At 36.2% G+C, this 20,946-nt stretch overlaps 1 protein-coding gene across 1 annotated transcript in view; it reads right to left on the bottom strand.

Moving 5' to 3' along the window:
• Positions 1 to 20,946, bottom strand: part of DMD (dystrophin) — a 2,084,073-nt gene that overhangs the window by 1,711,721 nt on the left and 351,406 nt on the right. Inside the window, 2 exon segments of the mRNA NM_001003343.1 lie at positions 1,981 to 2,058; positions 3,721 to 3,813. Coding sequence (NP_001003343.1) covers positions 1,981 to 2,058; positions 3,721 to 3,813 — 171 coding nt within the window.

Genomic DNA, 20,946 nt, shown 5'->3' on the forward strand with positions numbered 1-20,946 from the left:
ACCTAGTATTAGAGAGCAATGATGAGTAACATTCTTTTTAATATGTGGTGTTGTGACAATTAGATTCCAAATGAAAAAAAAGAACCTGAATCTTAACCCATTCCTCATGCCAAATTTAATAACCAATTCCAGATGACATATGGATCCAAATTCAAAAGGTAGAACAAAGAAGTCTATATAGATGACAACAAAATATAATATAATGGTTTTGGGCAGGCAAATATTTCTTAAATAGGACACAAAACTATAAAGTGAACATTTATAAAAATGAACTGCATCAGAATGAAGAATTATGCTTTATCAAGAGATACCACTAACTGAATAAAAATGTAATCCAGAGGTTGTAAATATGTTTGCAATGCATAAAACAAAGGATTCATATTCAGAACATAGTAACAACTCATAATTTTGATGAAGTTCAGGTTAATTTTTCTATTTTTGAATCATGCCTTTGGTTTCAGATCTAAGAAATATTTAGTTGTCCCAAAGACACAGAGATTTTCTTTTCTCTGTTTTATTGCCAGAATTTCTTCTGGTCTTATATTGAAAACTGTGAAATTAATAATTATAACATATACAGAAACCCAAAAATTCATAATCAGTAACCAGAATATGGGGAAAAAACCCTCTTATCAAACAAATCTAAGGCTACATTATTAGCCTACTATTTTAGAGGAGATCCAAACAACTTATTGTTTACCATGATGTTTTCTTGGTGGGAGGAGATCAACTACATCAAACGGGCTAACTCTAATAATTCTTTGAATTTTCTCCTGTCTTCCTTGTTTTCGTATTTTGTAATGGAATATGGGGAACTGAAAAAGACCTTCTTCACATAAATTTTAATATCTCTGAAAAAATATCTTAATTTATGTGATACTGATTTTCAAAAGAAAAGAATCTATCAGATTAATTGAGGCAAACATTTTATTGACGGTCTTATTCTGTTATTTGAAATTCTGCCTGAAAATTTGAAAATATCCAATTAATCACTTCAGAAAATAATAAAAAAGTATAATGTTTCTATAGAGCAATTTTCATAGATTAAATATGACAATAACCCTAAATTCATAAAATCAACCAAATGCTGCCCAGACTTCATTCTCATTTCCCATGTGATGCCTTCTCTGTACCAGATGAGCTGCACAACATTTGGGGACATACACGTCATGACTAGTCTATCACTGATGATGGTTATTGTAACAGTATGCAAGCAATTTATTTGAATTTATCCTTGAAAGAGAGATGTAAATGTAATTAGGACGCTACTAAGTGTCTGGTAAATGTATTGGTTGATTAGAAAGATCTAGGAACTTTGTAAGAAAGGAGGGCTGCCTCTAATATCATGGCAGAGGGGAGGGATCCAAAGACACTCTAAGGAGACCAGCTCTCCTTTCATCTACATACTTGTTCAGGTATAACTATTGACTTTCTGAAACCATACATATATTTTTTTTCATCTAAATCAAACCTAGCAATAGAAAACAAATTTGCAGTTGAAATAGCAATTTTTCTGTGTAACTCTCATACTTGGATGTGGTGCCTAAAAGAATGTCACCTTAATTCAAACAAACTTTATCATCATCATATTTGAATGCACTTTATACATAAAAAATAATATTCAGCCTAATAAAAGCCATTTGTTGCACAGAACACTGCTCTAAGAAACTAAGATTCACCACAGGACTTAATATGTTCTCCAAATATAACTGTATCAAATAAAATCTGAAAACAACACAGAGTGCCCTATCAGGTCTGGATCATGCCCTTCCCTGCCCTCTGTGACTGCATTCATTAACTTCCTGAATCATATTAGCCACCAGCAGATGCACATGAACCAGAAAACACACTCTTAAAAATCACTACTTTGATTTACAAGAGAACCTGAGAAGCTTTCCCTGCTTTCGGGGCCAAAGCCCACACTCAGACATTAAACATGCTGTTTCATGGTATCCAGACTTTGTCCAGGTCTCCACTTACATTATTTTTCTGCAAGACGCGCAGTGCCTTGTTGACATTGTTCAGGGCATGAACTCTTGTGGATCCTTTTTCTTTTGGCTGAAAGCAAAATGAAACAATGTTTACTGCCGGGCAGAGAGGGACAATCTACAAGAAATGAAACAATTTATACATTTCACTTCTAAGTTTGAATATTTTAAATGAACATAGGCTGGGAGGCATTAATATAATACACTTAAGTGCTTTGGGTTAATTGCCCTTGTCATAGGACTTTCTTAGCATGAATCAACCACTCCTCAAGAAAAATGATAGCATTTTTTTCTTCCAAAAGAAGCTATTTTGGTTACCATCTCTTCATTCCACAGGCCAGTTGGGATTACTGCATGACCAGGAAAGAGAAAGAACATTACATAAGGACCTGTTAGTAAGGTAGATAAGTGAGGTCATTTCCACACACTTAAGGAAAGTAAAAAAGAGACTTGAGCCTAGAAAAATTATATAATGCCAAATAGGATTAAGGGAAACTATTTCTGTCAATGTTACCTTAATTGCCTTCATCACTGAAGCTCAAAATCTCAATCATCTTTGGTTCTCCGACCCTCACTCTCAATCCCCAAAATCCCACCTCATCCTATAATTTCTAAACTGACATTTGCATAGTGCCATACAATACGTGGATTAACTCATTTATCTAGTTGTGGAGTTTTAGAAATTCTACCATCATGATGTCTGCCATATTGACTTCTAAAAAGATATCTACATCTCAAGAAATTTTTTAATGCACAATAAAGTACAGGTGGTCCCTGACATGATAGTTTGAGTTAGGATTTTTCAACTTTAAAATGGTGCAAAAGTGATATGCATTCAGCAAAAATCGTCCTTCACATTTTGAATTTGGATCTTTTCTTGGGCTAGCAATATCCAGTATTATACTCTGGTGACACTGGGCAGAGGCAGTGAGCCACAGCTACAAGCCAGCCATGTGATCATGAGGGTAAATGACCAATACGCTTACAATCATTCTGTTTTTTTTTGCTTTCAGTACAATATTCAATACATTATATGAGATAGTCAACACATTGTTATAATATAGGCTTCGTGTGAGATGATTCTGCCCAACTGTAGACTAATAGAAGCATTCTAAGCTCATTTAAGGTAGGCTAGGCTAAACTAGGAAGTTCAGTAGATTAGATGTATTAAATGCATTTTCAACTTACAATAGTGTTAATGTGTAATGGATTTATAGGGATGTAACCCCATGTTAGGTCAAGGAAGATCTGTATGATTAACTGTAGGCACAATGTTGTACAGCAGACCTTTGGGAACTTACTCATCTTGCATAACCGAAACTTTATAACTGTTGACCAGCAACTCCCCATTTTCCATATTTCAAGCTAAGTGTTCTTGTCACAACAAAAAATGAAATTAAACTTAAAAGATCGTTATGAATAAAAGCCTTATAAAAAGATATTCAATAACAAAGATACCAAACATTACAAGGGAATAATATTTATTAATTAGCATAAATTATATGACTGAAAAATTTCACCTTCTAGTTCTGTTTAGGATAGAATATGCCAAAATAAAAATAATATTGCAAGATTTTTTGTTCAGGAATAGGTCCTGTATTGCTAGTTAAAGCGTTAATTATTAAATTATTGAATTTTTCTAGATCTAGTACAGCTATACTGGATTAGTTTCCAGTTTCTTAGTAAATCCTCCTAAGGTTAATGTGAACTTTCTTATAAATAAGTCACATACCAGTTTTTGCCCTGTCAGGCCTTCCAAAAGGTCTAGGAGGCGTCTCCCATCCTGTAGGTCACTGAAGAGGTTCTCTATGTGCTGCTTCCCAAACTGAAATATGAAATATTCCCAATTAAACAAAGCACTCTGCCAGTGATCCATTTCCATGATTATGCCTTTTAAAATTTAAAGCTGTGCTTAAGAATATTTAATGTATCTAACCCTTAATCTGCCAAGGGTGAAGGATGAAAAGAGACCCTCCAAATAAAAAACAGAAAACAATATATCATCATTAGGTCCAATCTATTTAAATTTGCTTTTTAATAACGCAAGTTGGATATCTGTAGCCAAAGCAATTTAACTTTTTGAATGTTGATTCTAGGAAGGACAGAGAAGTAAACACACAAAGAAACAAAGACCACGTACAATTTGCCCTGGGTAGGTGCTTAAAATTTAACTGTTTTATGTACTTGGCTACATATAATACCTAATCATAGAGGGTCCACCATCCTACACCCATAGAGAATGCTTTCTCTGAATATGCATTTTGGATACCATCTCAAACTGATCGATTGCATGGCTCAGATGTTAGAAAGATCTGATTTTAATTGAGTTGAAATATACTCATGATATCTTTGTGTCTATTTTTCTCAGTTCTTTGCTTGGGAATTGTACTGAGGAAGAATAGTAACCACTCCTAGCATCTAGTATTTTTGTAGCAACTACTCATGAGAAACACTTTACTAAGTGAGTGGATCTTATAATCTTTGTAATATAGTTGTGGGTTAGCATTCACATACTCATCTTACAGATAAGACAAAGAGGTTGAACATGTGGCCCTTTGTCACAAAACTAGAAAACGGTAAAACCAAAATTTTGTCCCAGAACTGTCTAAGTCCCGGTGGGCTGGTTCTTACTAGCTTATCATTCTGCTTCCTAGGGCTTATTCTCTTCCATCTGATTATCTCTCAAATATTTTATTTCTTCTGTCATGCCCCCAAATATTTTCTTTTTCTGGTTGAAAGCCTATAATCCCTTCATATGAAATCATTCACAACTCTTTCATCACCCAGGTTCTCTGGAAAGTCCTAATTTATCAGTGACAGATACTTATTGAGCATCAATAAACCTGAGCCAGGTGCTAGAGCATACACTAGTAAATCACACAGACATACACCTAGCCCTTGTAGATCTGTGAGTCCAGCAGGAAAACAAATATTCCCAAAAGGCAATGCCACACAGAAGCAGTAAAAGGGACCCAGGAGCATTACCTTTGGGAGCTCCCATAGTATGGGGACCAGAAAATGCTTTCCCCAAAATGTTCCCCACATTAGTTTTCAGGTGTTTGGGTTAGTCTCATGCATTCCTCGATCATATGCAGATTATGCATTTCTCCCAGGGCAAGAAAAATAAAGGAGAGCCTTGGTTTCCAGGCAAAGGGCATCCCTGAAGCTTCTAAGATTGAAGACAGGATTTAGGCTCTCCCTACAACCACATAGCCATGTCTGTGACAAGTCCTGTCAATGCCTAGGTTTTTCACCTAATGAGAACACAGATTCCTGCCAAAAGGCCATCAGTCCTTTTATGGCCAGCTCTGAAAATCGAGACACATATAGGCTTTGACAAAGATAACTACAAGTTATTCTTTTGAAATTCTACTCTAATAGTTCCACTTAAAAGTCCCAGGGGAGGGACACCTGGATGGCTCAGTAGCTTAATCATCTGCCTTCAGCTCAGGTCATGATCCCAGGGTCCTGAGATTGAGCTCCACATCAGGCTCCCTGCTTAGTGAGGAGCCTGCTTCTCCCTCTGCCTCTGCTGCTCCCCCTGCTTGTGTTCTCTCTCTCACTCTCTCTCAAATAAATAGATCAAATCTTTAAAAAAATTGCAAGGGAAAAAGAAGACAACACAAAACACGAATATGTAAAAACACCTTTACTACACATAATATACGAGTAAATCTCAAAACAGCATGCCATTTTTACGAAACTTTAAGGAAAGCTTTTTACTAATAAGAAGATGAGTGCATGCTTTATAATTCTGTCAAGAATCTCATATATAACATGGAATAGCTTGGCATTTGGGGGGTTGATATTAAGGTTTCACTTTAAAATTGGTTGAAGGTCTACAATGCCTTAAAAAGGCTGTTCGGAGATGCAGTGAAACACTGGGACACCTGCACCCCGATGTTTATAGCAGCAATGTCCACAATAGCCAAACTGTGGAAGGAGCCTCGGTGTCCGTCGAAAGATGAATAAAGAAGATGTGGTCTATATATACAATGGAATATTACTCAGCCATTAAAACGACAAATACCCACCATTTGCTTCCATGTGGATGGAACTGGAGGGTATTATGCTGAGTGAAGTAAGTCAATTGGAGAAGGACAAACATTGTATGTTCTCATTCATTTGGGGAATATAAATAATAGTGAAAGGGAATATAAGGGAAGGGAGAAGAAATGTGTGGGAAATATCAGAAAGGGAGACAGAACATAAAGACCCCTAACTCTGGGAAACGAACTAGGGGTGGTGGAAGGGGAGGAGGGCAGGGGTGGGGGTGAATGGGTGACGGGCACTGAGGGGGGGCACTTGACGGGATGAGCACTGGGTGTTATTCTGTATGTTGGTAAATTGAACACCAATAAAAAATAAATTTATTATAAAAAAAAAAAGAAACGACAAATACCCACTATTTGCTTCAACGTGGATGGAACTGGAGGGTATTATGCTGAGTGAAATAAGTCAATCGGAGAAGGACAAACATTATATGGCCTCATTCATTTGAGGAATATAAAAAATAGTGAAAGGGAATAAAGGGGAAAGGAGAAAAAAATGAGTGGGAAATATCCGAGAGGGAGACAGAACATGAGAGACTCCTAACTCTGGGAAACGAACAAGGGGTGGTAGAAAGGGAGGTGGGCAGGGGGTGGGGGTGACTGGGTGATGCGCACTGAGGGGGGGCACTTGATGGGGTGAGCACTGGGTGTTATTCTATATGTTGGCAAATTGAACACCAATAAAAAATAAATTTTAAAAAAAGGCTGTTCGGTTCTGTTCTTTCTGTTGTTGTTTTTGTTTTTTTCAACTAGGAGCAAAATTTTACAGATGCTCTTGAGAAGTGAGTGGCTCCTAAATTTACCGATGAAAAGAATATTACACACTGAAATATGTCAAGTTTTGAAGAAAATAAAATATAGTTAGCTGACAGAGATACTTCTTATCAAAAATACGTATCTGGATGGATGGATAGATAGATAGATAGATATATAACAAAGTCTATCAAACCAGGAAGGATGTGGGTGACAAAATGTTCACTCAAGTAGGAACAGAGAAAGAAGTATTGGGGCACAGAGTAAAGTATGAACCCCAAGGCCATAGTGATCATCTAGCATCCAAGACACAAGGACTATAAAGCTTATGCTTTGGGGCAAGGAGTCTAGACAAAGGTCAACAAGGCAAACAGGCTCTTGCTTTGATCCAAACTCATACACAGGCCAACATATTTTATAATTCTTTCTTTTAAACTGGAATCAAAATGGAGAGGGAATGAAAGACTGTAGGCTAATCAGAGGCCTCCAGGAGTATCTAGTTGGGGCATTTAGAAAGCAACAAGGGAACAGAGAATAAGTTCTGCTCTCCTACCTAACTTTCATAACTCACACAATCGATATATTAAAGTATCACAACTGAAATCCAGTTTCTATTTGTTATACCACATTCCCTAATAGAGACCCTCCCAGAATGTTCCACCAAAACATCTCTCCTAGCAGATGAGATTGAATGAATTTACTGCAGGTCTGGCAGTATAAATTAGGCAGTGACTGCAGGTTCAAATGTCTATGAACACATACATTTTATTTTTTAATTTTTTAAAATAAATATATCATCATGTATTATTAGTTTCAGAAATAGCGGTCAGTGATTCATCAGCTTTATATAACACCCAGTGCTCATTCTATCACATGCCCTCTTTAATGTCCATCACCCAGTTATCCCATCCCCCCAATCTCTTCCCCTCTAGTGACCCTCAATCTACACCTATGTTTTATGTCACAAATCCAGGGAAATGTTGCTTTTGTCTCTTAATGAATGTTTGTTTTAAAAGTATTTTCAAACATTTATGAGTGAGATTTCCCCTTTTAGGTCTAACTAGAGTGATGTTCAATGAAATGTACAATATTGAGCCTCTAACTTCATGGATGTTCAGGTGCAAAGTCTTATTCTTCCTGTGGTATGAAGACCCCAGGGAAAACAAAACATTTTATTTCTCTTGGATGGTTTATGTTTCTTTGCCTAGATTCAAATTCTCATTCCACAACATCAAGCTATGATACAGCAAAAGTGGCACATCTTTGAGAGGCAAAAATAGATGACTTTTAAACTCAAGTCTTCTATTCATTAGCTGCACTGTCTCAGGCAAGTGATTTAACTTTTCTGAGGAACAAGGTACCCTAGTAAAATGAAGATTGAAATAATACCACTTCAGAGTTCTCTGAGATTTAAATGAAACAGTGTATGTATGCTGACTGACGTGGCAAACAGTAGGCACTCAATAAATATAGGATGGTTTGTGGGTTTTTTTTTTTTTTGGTTTTATTCTATTGTTTGACTTCTCATTTTCTGGTCAAATTCTAGATATAAATACGATTATGGTAATTATTAAAGCTAACAGAAAGTGCAGAGCTCACATACAATGTGTTCTGGCTTTTTCTCAGCTTGGTATCTGTGTAAGAGTGAAAGTCAAGAAAGAAAGATGTCACTCTATATTCAATTACTAATACTGGTAACTGTGGATGGCACTCAAAAGCTTCAAGCCTTTTCTCTTTTTTCTTGTTCCTTGGGCTACTTTTCATTAAATCTTATTTTGTTTGTGGCCCTTTTCATCTCCTACATCTACCATGTCTTTTTGTTGTAAGTGGCATTTATGTCATGAAAACAGTAATATTTCTTTAAAAATCCTATCTTTAATGGCTTTCTTTTCACGTATATGAAAATTATTGTGTGAAACACACAAAACATTAAACCCTCTTTGAGCCATACAACCCTGTGGCTCTCCATCTTCAATCTCTCTCATGACTAATATTTTCTTTAAAAAGTGAATTTTTGATATTACTCAGCAGTTTACTGCATTCACTTACATATTGTCTTCTTCTTTGCTACCTTAAATAACAAGATGAAAGGACCATAAAATGAGATAATGCTTCCTGATCATTGTCTGTATAATATAAAGAAATACAGAAGCACAGACAAGGTTCAAAAGAAAAAAAAAAAAACAAGTTGAGGGGATCCCTGGGTGGCGCAGCGGTTTGGCGCCTGCCTTTGGCCCAGGGCGCGATCCTGGAGACCGGGGATCGAGTCCCACGTCAGGCTCCCGGGATGGAGCCTGCTTCTCCCTCTGCCTGTGTCTCTGCTTCTCTCTCTCTCTGTCTATCATAAATAAATAAATAAATAAATCTTTTAAAAAAAACAGGTTGATTGGTAAGTGGGAGAAACAAAATGAAAAAAATCAAAGTGAAAAAATTGAAAGGGAAAGAAACACATATATGAAAATATTTAACTCCTGACTTTTCAGAGTTACATCAATCTTTTAACCCAAAAATACACAGAGATCAATACAATATTCCAATAAGGGAGAAAGAACACAGGAGTTATTTAGCATGGCCTTCTGGCTACAGAAAGGTCAACCTCTGGATGACTCTGTTGCTCAGAAAGTCAAGATACTTCTCTGTAACTACAAATGCTTAAATAATACAAACACCAAAAGCACTGGAAACACCAAAAAGAAGGGCAAAAATATTTCAAAACATATTTTTGCAACCCATTATAGTATAAATCAGCATTTCTCATAGATGATTGTTATATTAAGTATGGATTATAAAAAGTATTTCATAAGAACATTTTTTGGATGTATACTATACATACAAGAAATTACACATATCTTAAGCGTTAGCTCAATTAGTTTTTACAAGCTAAATACATTCATATTATCACCACTTTGAGGGAGAAACAAAAATATAACCAGCATCCTAGGAGCTTCCTCACACCCCTTCTGTGTACTGACCCCTTTAATAATGACTTCTATGTTAACTTTTTGTATCATAGATAAATTTTGCATTGAAGGCAGTCTCTTAAAAACAGAAAAATTTGGTTTAGGATTTCATTTTTGGAAAGTGATGATTGAAAGATATCAAGTTGAGGCAGAGGGAAATTGGAAAGAAAAATAAAGTTGCACTAATGAAATTTGTTTCACAAAACACAAGGAGGGTGTAATGCGGTGAATAAAAATATTCCTCTATACCCAGAATGCTTTGGTTCAAATTACAGTTCTGCCATATTCCAGCCCTGTGATATTGAGTAAGTAACTTGACCTTGCTGTGTCATACCTTCTTTATCTACAAGATGAGGAAACATTATTACCTAACTTGTGGCAATGCTGTGAAGATTTGCTTTATTCATAAGATACACTCAATAAATATTAGCTAAGGGCAGCCTGGGTGGCTCAGAGGTTTAGAGCTGCCTTCAGCCCAGGGTGTGATCCTGGAGACCCAGGATCGAGTTCCACATCAGGCTCCCTGCATGGAGCCTACTTCTCCCTCTGCCTGTGTCTCTGCCTCTCTCTCTCTCTCTCTCTGTGCCTCTCATTAATAAATAAATAAAGTCTTTTTAAAAAATAAATAAATATTAGCTAAAAATAAATAAATAAATAAATATTAGCTATCATGAATTCGTTCCAAAATTCTTAATAATCCATATTTTCCATAATTCTCCTTGTAAATTCTGCCTCAAAGTAACAGAACGGATCAACTTCAAAAATTTAGTACGGTGTTTACATGGGCTCATAATTATAAAGTTTCCAACATGTTGCCCGGCATAGGAAATGCTTTAGCAACTTTGATAACATTTCCTATTTCCTTCTCCCTGTTAAATGTCATCACCTGGAGGTGAAGAATAGAACCTTCCTTTAAGGGTCCCAGGGTCCTAGCAAGATTTAGGTAACTTGAGGAGAGTTTAATAAGAGACAATCTACAAAGAGGAAGACAGGGTGTAAAGAAGTCACTAGAACTGGTAGTAGAGAATGGTTATTATCACTCCTAGACTTAGGATGGAAGAGACGGTTACTGGGCCCCAGACAAAGAGAAAACCAAGAGAGTCCCCTGACAGGAGCTTTGATAGTTGGCTAATGAATGCAGCCATCCTGCAGTTAATAAATACCCTGGTCTTTCTTTCCTCTCCCTGAGACCTCCTCTAACTGGCCCCATTAGCCAAATCCAACTGGAAACCAGAGGGCAAGAAAATCTGCTGATATAATCCACAGAGGTCAGCCTCCTAGGGAAGAAAAAGGTGAAGAGTGGATCGAGAGGGAGAAACCAGAGAGAGACATACAATATCCCAGACAGGGAAACAACTTTCTCTGGGCCAAGGGGTCAGTGTCAGGGATGCCCATGACAGAAAATAAATGAAGACCTCAGTGTTTCTCCCCAAGCCTCCTATATTATTTCTATTATTGATAATATCATATCATAGTGAGACATTTCCTCTTCTATAATAGGGTTTTCAAAGTACTGGAAGTTTTTATGGGCTCTAACAGAAGAGAATTAACATATATTATTCATATTCCTTAGCATCAAGTACTTTTAAAGACTTCTATATGCCAGGAAAAACACTAAAATCTGAGCTACACAGATAATCAAGAAAAATCCAAGATACTCCTTGGAGCTAAGAAGTACTCAAGAGCTAATTTTTATAATATAATAGATTTACAATGTCATCAGATATAAAATGCTATTTGGTAGCTGGTCTTTATAAAATACAATCACTAAGACCCAACGTCTATATTATACTATTAAGTACACGAGAAGATTCAACCAGATTGCACATTAGAACTTTCTACAGGAGCCACAACAATAGTTAATGGAAATCAAGTCATTATCTGTAAATGGTCTATTAGAAACCCAAAAGTAAAGTGTGCATAGCCAAAAGTTAGCATGGTTTGCTGTCTGATCAGGTCTATCTTTAACATGCTGTGTAATAAAACTGAATTCTTAAGCTAGGCCTGAGTTTTCTCAATCTGTAAATTAGATAGGTCAGTACTAATTCAATTACCAGGTATTCTGAAACAAAAATTAGTATAATTATGGTAACTAATTTTCTATCTTACATTTCTAGATATAACCTTAATTCACAAATAGTTTTTTTTCAAAATATATGGAAACATTACAAACCATGATTATACCTATTTTATACCACCTTTAATCTTTTTTAATTATTGAAATATAATTGACATACAATGAAATATAATTGACATACAATGATATATTAGTTTCCAGTGTTTAATATACTGATTTGACAATTCTGTACATTGCTATACTGCTCACCACAATATGTGTAGTCCATCTGTCACCATACAACATTATTATAATAGTATTGACTATATTCCCCATGTTGTACTTTTCATCTCTGTGACTAATTTATTTTATAACTACAAGTTTATACCTCTTAATATCACTCATCTATTTTGTCCATTTCCCCATCCACCTCCTCTCTAGCAACTACCAGTTTGTTCCCTATATTTAAGAGTCTGTTTCAGTTTTTTTTTGTTTGTTTTCTTTTTTAGATTTCACATGTAAGTGAAATCATATGATATCTGTCTTACTCTTATTTCACCTAGCATAACACCCTCTAGGTTCAGCCATATTGTCACAAATGCCAAGGTTTCATTCTTATACTACCTTTAAATATGCCCTAAAAGTTTAAAATTCTGAGAGTTAAATTCAATTTCTTTATTGAATCACATAGGTATAGGATTTAAGGTTGAGATACCCAGGAATGGAAAGAGAGGTTGGTTATATTCTATCCCAACAGTAGCTTTTGTGACAGAAAAAGCACAGTATAAGGTTTCCAAGAGGAAGCACTTCATCTCAAAGCATCTAAATAACACTCTGAAGCTTTAAAAAGGAAAAGAATGCTGTGACACAATGGACATGCTCACTAGAGAAATGTCAACTCTTGGCACTTAGCTCCAGGCAAAATACAGAGGGAGAAAGGACTATTCAGGCTTGTTTGGATCCAGTGGAAGGAGCTCTTTGGCCAAAGGGCATCTGAAGATGCCTTTAATTAAGTGTAAAACTTATTCGTGAAATTAACATTTTTATAATTTCTCAATTATACTGCAATGTAATTGTGTGGACAACTACACAAGATACAACTTCTTCCTAATCATTTCCTGCCACTACCCAATAGGAAGTCAGCCTGGGACAATTCATTCTCTCTTCTTCCACTACCCAATAGGAAGTCAGCCTGGGACAATTCATTCTCTCTTCTTCCATGGCTATGAGGAAGGACTGCCTATAGGCAATGACAAATCAAGGGAACAGGAGACCTACAGAAAGGACAAAAGTCTCATAGGGCAGAATATTTAAATACAAACTTCTGTCCCCACTCTACCTCTATTTCCTTCAAATAGTTTGAATCACATGAAACTTTTAATTCTGTAGTCAATATAGTTGAAATTGAGAATTTATTTTTCTTTTAAGGATTTTATTTATTTATTCATGAGGGACACAGAGAGAGAGGCAGAGACACAGGCAGAGGGAGAAGCAGCCTTCCAATGGGGAGCCTGATGTGGGACTTGATCCCAGGATTCTGGGATCATGCCCTGAGCCAAAGGTAGATGTTCAACCACTGAGTCACCCATGTTCCCCTAAATTGGCAATTTCATATGATTCAACCTCATATGTTTTAGAAAGACATGAGTAGTAAATATTAAGTGCTTAATTTATGTCAGTCAAAATTCTGTGCACTGTACATGGATTATTTTAATTAACTGTTGCAACAATCAATTTAAATCATTCCCATTTTATAGATGACCAAGCTGAGGGAACATAAGTAACTTGACTAAAGCCACACAGTGAAAAATTGGGAGATACCAAGCGAAACTTAGTCTATCTCCAGATTTCTTAACCATTTTCTACTTTGTAACTGCTGTTTTGAGCTGGGCTTCTTTGACAATCATTCCATTCAGGGTCAGTGTTAGATAAATTTTACTTGCTCATTTTCATAATCTCTTTCAATAAAGCAGGGATAATTTAACTAATTTATTCTTTTTCTTTCCCCTGAGGTTTCTGAAGGTCAGATGCAGTTATATAACCTACAAACAAAATTGCTTCTAATTTTAGGTTGAATTAGTAATTGAAGGATAATAACACAGTGATAATTCTACATATGTACATTAGGAAAATTCTTTAGTGTCCTAAGTTTTTAGTGCTGTATCACTCTTTTGGGGGGTTCTATTAACTCCTTCAGGAGTCCAGTATGCCAAGCATGGGGTTCCTCAATATATCTGGTAAATACTGCTCTAGAGACCAAAACAAGGTTTTTATCAAAAAAGATTTACTTATTTTATTTTTAGAGACAGAGAGAGAGAAAGAGAGAGAGAGTGTGGGTGGGGTGGGGGCGGTGGCACAGGGAGAGGAAGAGAGAGAGAATCCCAAGCAGACTCTCCACTGAGTGCAGAGCCCAATGTGTGGCTCAATCCCATGACCTTGAGATCATGACCTGAACCTAAAACCAAGAGTCAGATGCTCAATGGACTGAGCCACCGAGGCACCCCCAAAACAGGTTTTTAAACTCTGAGATATGTGGAAAAGGCAGCTTTTTAATGTAAATTAAAATACAAAACAATACACCACACCAAAAACCTAGAAGGCTATAAATCAAAATAGATATATTTAAGGCAATCTTTAAGGTTGACGAAGACTGAGATCATAGGAAATAGGAAAAGTTTTATTTGTGCATTTAGGGTGGTTATTTCTTGAGAGATCCACTCAAACATGCCAGTCACTTAATTAAAGTCTTCCGTGTGAGATTCATGTGGTTGCCTGTTAAGAATATAGCACCTGGGGCCAAATAGGCTTTTATTTAATTGCAGTTCCTTTTCCAACTGGGTGAACTTGAATAAATTCTTTGGTAATTTGCTTATTTTCCTCGTGTATCAAAGGAGGAGGGTAGATAAAGTATTCAACTAAATTCAATAGGTATTATTCAAATACTTTATATTGTTCCCGGTGCTTAATTATTGGGAAGATAAAAGATCAAAAGGAGCTACAGCCATTGTTTTCACAGCTTCAGCCATGGACAGGAAGGAGGTTCGCACCTAAGCAAATATAATTATATCATTATGTTAGAACCCTGTCAATAGTGGTATTATAAATACGGTGTCAGCACAAATAAAAGAGATGTTGTTGTTGCTTGAGAGATTAGCAGTGGCAGAAGTCCTTGAACTGAATTTACAAAGTTAAATAAGAAATCAGCAGGGGGGCACCTGGGTAACTCAGTCAGTTAAGCATCCACCTTCAGGTCAGGTCATGATCTCAGGGTCCTGGGATCAAGCCCCATGTTGGGCTCCCTGCTCAGCAGTGAGTCTGGCTCTCTTTCCACCCTTCTGCTCCTACCCCTGCTCTTTTGCTCTCTCCACTCTCTCAAATAAATAAATATTTAAAAAAGAAAAAAAGAAATCAACAGGTAGATGTGGAAAGAGGAAAAGCATGTCAAGCAGAGGGACATTTTGGATGCCAAGGACCAAATACATTAAATTGCATCAACTACTCAAGAAACTGGGATGAATCAGTTCTTGGAGCACAGGGCACATGGAAAGATGGGAGATGATGAGACATGAGATGTGTGAGAGCCCACAGCAGAGAGGACTTGGTTTGCCTCCCAAGCTTGGGCAAATGTCCAATGGTCTTTTGTATTCATTCTTTAGAGCATGGTATCTAATTTTGAAGTTCTTACCACATTTTTCACAATATTTACACTGATGTCTTAAGACAGTTAATATTGTTCAAGGGAGATGAATATTGGCATTATTTAGGAGCTAATTTTAGAGTTGCAAAAAATTTGAGAGAACTATTCTGGTGTGGCAATATTACTTGGCAAGGGAGTCATGTTGTTCAGGAGCAACTGCTCTAAATTATAAACACAAGCTCCTTAAAATAAGGTAAACAGTTGCCTACCTTCCCATCTGAACCAATTTTGATGGAAATAGAGGTCACCATCTATGGGAAATGAACTGCAAAGTAGGGGCCAAATATGTCATCCTTTACTGAATCCATACCCTTTGCCATGGGATTTTGTTGCTCCTCTCATGAAGAAGTGGGGTCTACTCCCCTGCATTTGGAATCAGGGTTGGACATTGCCTTACTTTGGCCAATTGAATGCAGGGGAAATGATAATGTTCCACTTCCAATGTAGGCCGCACAAGGGCTTGAAACTTTTGTTCCCTTGTTCATGCCTCTACCTTCACCATGAGAACATGCCTAAGCTAGAGAGCTGGGAGATGAGACATATGACTCAGAGCCAAGTTGCCACGTAATCCCAGGTGAGGTCATCCTAGACTGGCTAACAGCCAGACATGTGAGAGATCTCAGCCAGGATTAGCAAGGATGCCTAGTCAACTGATAGCTAACTAGAGACACATAAATAATCCCAACAGAGAGATGAAGAACTGCCTGGATGACCTGAAGATTTGAAAGAATAATAAACTATTGTTGTTTTAATCTACTGAGTTTCAAAGTAGCTTGTTACATAGCATTAGCTAACTGATACATGTCTGTACATAAACATTTGTTTCTACAAAAAAGATGTCTGAAAAATTATACTGTATTGTAAACAAATTATTTATGAATTATTTTTAAGAGAGGCTTTATAATTTTTGTGAAAGAGAGCTTAAAGCTAGAAAACATGTTACTGCTGAATATGGGCAAAAAGTTACTGTCTCTAGAGATCTGATTCAATGAGTTGCCTGGAAAACAATATATAGTCAATGTATTCAACATAGCTCCTCCAATTCCAACATGAAAGTAAAAATTAAAAAGCCTTATGGTTTCTTATTGTAACTTCATGGAATAAAGAATGCAGTAGTGTCAACCTTAAAAGACTTCAGAAGCTACCTTTACTAAAATGAACTCTTCTGTGGTAGTTACATATTGTAAATACAACAAAGATTGTAGTTCTTGTTCAACATGCTCATTTGAAGTTCACTTGGATCTTATGAGAAGTTAAAAAAGAAAAGGTAGATTTTCCGTTCTTCTATTTGCTAGCTTTTTTACTCTGTTGTCACTTTAGATAAAAATTCCTGTTTATCTAATTTCCTTCATTATAAGCTCTAATTTCCAGTGGTTTATCATTCAGACATTTTCAAAGCAAAAATAGTGAATCAGAAAGAATTCTCTGTGAATTAAACTGTCACCTTTGGTTAGTGTTTCTAGAATAATGCATTTTTAAGTAAATTAAGCTGAATAACAACCAAAGGGAGGTAGTCAGGCTTGACATTTTTCCTCAAGAAGTTCATGTAAAAAATTTCAAATTGTCTTGTAAATTAATTAGAAGATCTTAATAGGCACCTGTTTATTTCAAAAATAGGAAAGATCACTTTAATAACTATTTGAATAGAAGTTTTTACCAGGACGTTTCTACTAATACATAACTTAAATATAAAAAGCACCTAATTCAGTAATTCTTATCTCTCAATAACAAATATTTGCTAATTGTAAAATAATGCTGTGCCAAATGTTTTATTTCATGAAAACAGCAACTTTCAAAAAATATTATTGAGCAAAAAGGAAATTGAAATTATTTTGGTTTCAAAATACAATAATCACTAGAGTGTGTGTGTGTGTGTGTGTGTGTGTGTGTGTGTGAAGAACACCAAATACTTGGCAGCTTTTTAAAAGGCTGGTGCTCACTTACCTGGTGGAATGACCTACCTCTTGGCCTTTTATATTTAAATATTACTATGAATGCATTAGCAATCTTTTATTGAACTTAAATTGTAAGATCTGAGATGGAGGTTTAAACAGCAATGTGAAATTAAATTTAAAATGGAAAATATAGGGGCACCTGCGTGTCTCAGTTGGTTAAGCCTTTGCCTTCAACTCAGGTCATGAGCTTGGGGTCCTGGGGTGGATCCCTGCACTGAGCTCCTTGCTCAGCAGGGAGTCTGCTTCTCCCTCTCCTCCCTGCTGTGCTCTCTCTCACTATATCTGTCTCTCTCTCAAATAAATAAGTAAAAGTCTTTTTAAAAATAAAAATAAATAAATGAAATGGAAAATATAATCATTTTCATTGCTTGGTTTAAAACATGGTTTCTTCTGATTTTAAAACCAGTAAATGTACTTTATGGAAAAAATTATATACAGAAAAATACACAAAGAACAAAAAGTATAATTTTACCCCTCAAACCAGTGTGAGCATGTTGGTATTTTTGCACAGACTCTTTTCTATTTCTACATAAGCACTTCTTTTCCCAACCTGAATGATCCATATTTCTAGTCTTTCTCTTTCTCTTTTCCTCCTCCTCGACATCCTATTCTCCTCTTCTATTAACTCAAGTGCCATTTGGATTGTTTCTTAATTAAACTGATATATTTTAAGAATTTTATGAACAATGTCAAAGTTATTCTGTTGGTTAGAAGCAATTAGTGAGGAAGACATTGTTTCCATCTTTTTAGAGATGAGGAAATTAAGACTCAAAAGTCTCGGAGGGAGTGGGTAGCTCAGTGGGTGAACTGTCTGCCTTTGGCTCAGATTGTGATCTCAGGGTCCTGGGATGGAGCCCTGCATTGGGCTCCCTGCTCAGTGGGGCATTTGCTTCTTCTCCTTCTGTCCTTCCCCTCTCCTCATGCTTACACTCACTTACTCAAATAAATAAAATTTAAAAATCTAAAAAAAAAAAAGAAAGACTGAAAAAGTCTCAAATAAACTCATTAAGGTATTTAAACTCAGGTTCAAATTCATTCTGACCCTGTAGGCTATAGCTTCATGCTACCCTACTCTATCATTTTTGGTTTGTTGGTTTTATTGAACTCTCTATGATAAACATTTCTCTGCATAATTTTTTTAAAATCTTAAAAAATTTATTTTGAAAATAAAGAGGGTATCATAGCAAAATCTGCATGCTTATTCTATTAATAATAGACTTTCTTGTGTTGGCATCCTCCCTATTATGGTCTCAGGAAGGGCCCACAGTCTTGTTTATCTTAGCCTGTACTGACAGGGCTAGAAGCTAAAATGTACCTGTGTCTAAATCAAAAGAGAGTGGGAAAAAATGGTTCTTCAAATATAAACAATTTGAGAGTTTGCAAAGCATAGTTAACCTCCCTGGGTATTTACCATCATGTAGCACTGGGAATTATCCTGACTTCATCATGTTATGGAATATACTCAGCATGATATGATTGTTTTGAGAACAAGGATTTAGAAGCAAATTTATCAAAAGCCTATTCCTTGATATTTATGTTTATCAACCTGTCCATTTCCTATTTTATCCCTAATATAATTGCCTGGGCAATCTATGAGGAAACAGATCAATAGGAATTAATTTATTAATGCATGTGTAGAAAAAATAATACGGAATACTAAATATTTTTATCTCCTTTAGTTCACAAAACAAGCATCACCCTGCATAATTAACACTTCAATTACTATCAACAATCTTCTCATAACCCAATCTTAACAACTCCTTGGAGACACTTAAAACTGTATATGATCATTAAAATGGACATCACTTCTGTTAATGTATTCTTTATGACTAGAACCAATTTGACCACAAATTAATCTTTAAAAACCAACTGGATTAAATACAGCAAAAACAGCTAAAGTAAAGTGCTACAATCTTATATTTTTATGCATGATCCATCATGAATTGGTAAAGAAGAATAACAGTCCTAACACTTTGAAGGATAAATACTTGTTTAACTGATATATAAAAGGCAATACATGCCAATAATAATCACAATGAAAAACAAAACAAAGTGATGCAGAAACACAACACCAATACTTTTACAAAACCCAATGGCACTAATAAACGGCATAGCCGGTCAATTGCACATGCACACATTCAAAGGAAACTCTCTTAACAGTACATGGCACCACACTGAACAAAATTGCCAATTGGAACCAAATCTTATCAATAATATAGTCCAGGGGTGCCTGGGTGGCTCAGTGGTTGAGCATCTGCCTTTGGCTCAGGTCATGATCTTGGGGTCCTGGGATCAAGTCCCATATCAGGCTCCCCATAGGGAGCGTGCTTCTCCCTCTGCCTATGTCTCTGCCTTTCTCTCTGTGCCTCTGGTGAATAAATAAATAAAATCTTGAAAAAAAAATAAGGAAGTCCATCCCAAATTTTTTTGTTTACTTGTTTGCCTGATTGCTTTCTCGATGTTTTGAAGATTCTTCATACCATATCCTATACTTACTAAAACATCCTTGCCCTGCTTCCTTTCTGTAAGCTTCACAATCCCAGCCCTGGATAGAACTACCCTCCCCTAATCCACAATCCTTCTTCATAATTTTATTGCTTTTTATCTTGACCTACTTTTATTCTCAGTCTAACCATCAGTTTACCTCTTCTTTCTTCAGTGTCTTCTAAAACCCTAAAGTATTTTGAACAGTTGTCTTTATGCCCTCAGTCTCAGTTACTCCATCACAAACTCTTCTTACTCAGAATTTAATCTTCATTTGCATTTGCCTGCAATTATAATAGGTTAAAGGTTTGCCTCCTTTTATACCTTGTTATGGTTTGACTGTCTGCTCCCAAAATTCATTATGTTATGTTAGAATCTCGATGCCCAATGTCATGGTATTAGGAGGTGGGGTCTTTGGGAGGTACTTACATCATGAGGGTAGAGCCCTCACGAATGGGATTTAATGCCCTTATAAAAGAGAACCCAGAGAGCTCCCTAGCCCTTTCTACCATGTGAGAATACAACAGAAGTTGGTAGTCTGCAACCCAAAAGAAGAACTACACCAGATTCTGACCATGCTGACACCTGGATCTTGAACATCCAGTCTCTCAAACTATGAGAAATAAATGTCATTTATATGCTACGGGTTCTCAGGTATTTTGTTATAGCAGCCTGAACAGATTAAGGCATCCTTCATATTTAAGATCATACAGCAGGTAAATATTTTGGCATATTAGCTGGTGCTTCCCCTGTTCTTGGAAACTACCTATGGGCACTTCCCCAAGCATGAGTTTGTTACCATAAGGATTCAAAGAAAAAGATACGAAGGCGTACATAATCTGTTTCAAAGAAAGCATCTGAAATCTATAGAATAGATCAGAGGTGTACATTGCAAAGTCATCAGTATATTGAGTACCAATGACATGTTACCTATATCATAAATAAAAGACTTGGACAGAGTGCCTGGGTGGCTCAGTCAGTTAAGGGTCTGACTCTTGATT

This window comes from Canis lupus, chromosome X, assembly GCF_011100685.1.
Source record: "Canis lupus familiaris isolate Mischka breed German Shepherd chromosome X, alternate assembly UU_Cfam_GSD_1.0, whole genome shotgun sequence".
NCBI classification, from domain to species: Eukaryota; Metazoa; Chordata; class Mammalia; order Carnivora; family Canidae; genus Canis; species Canis lupus.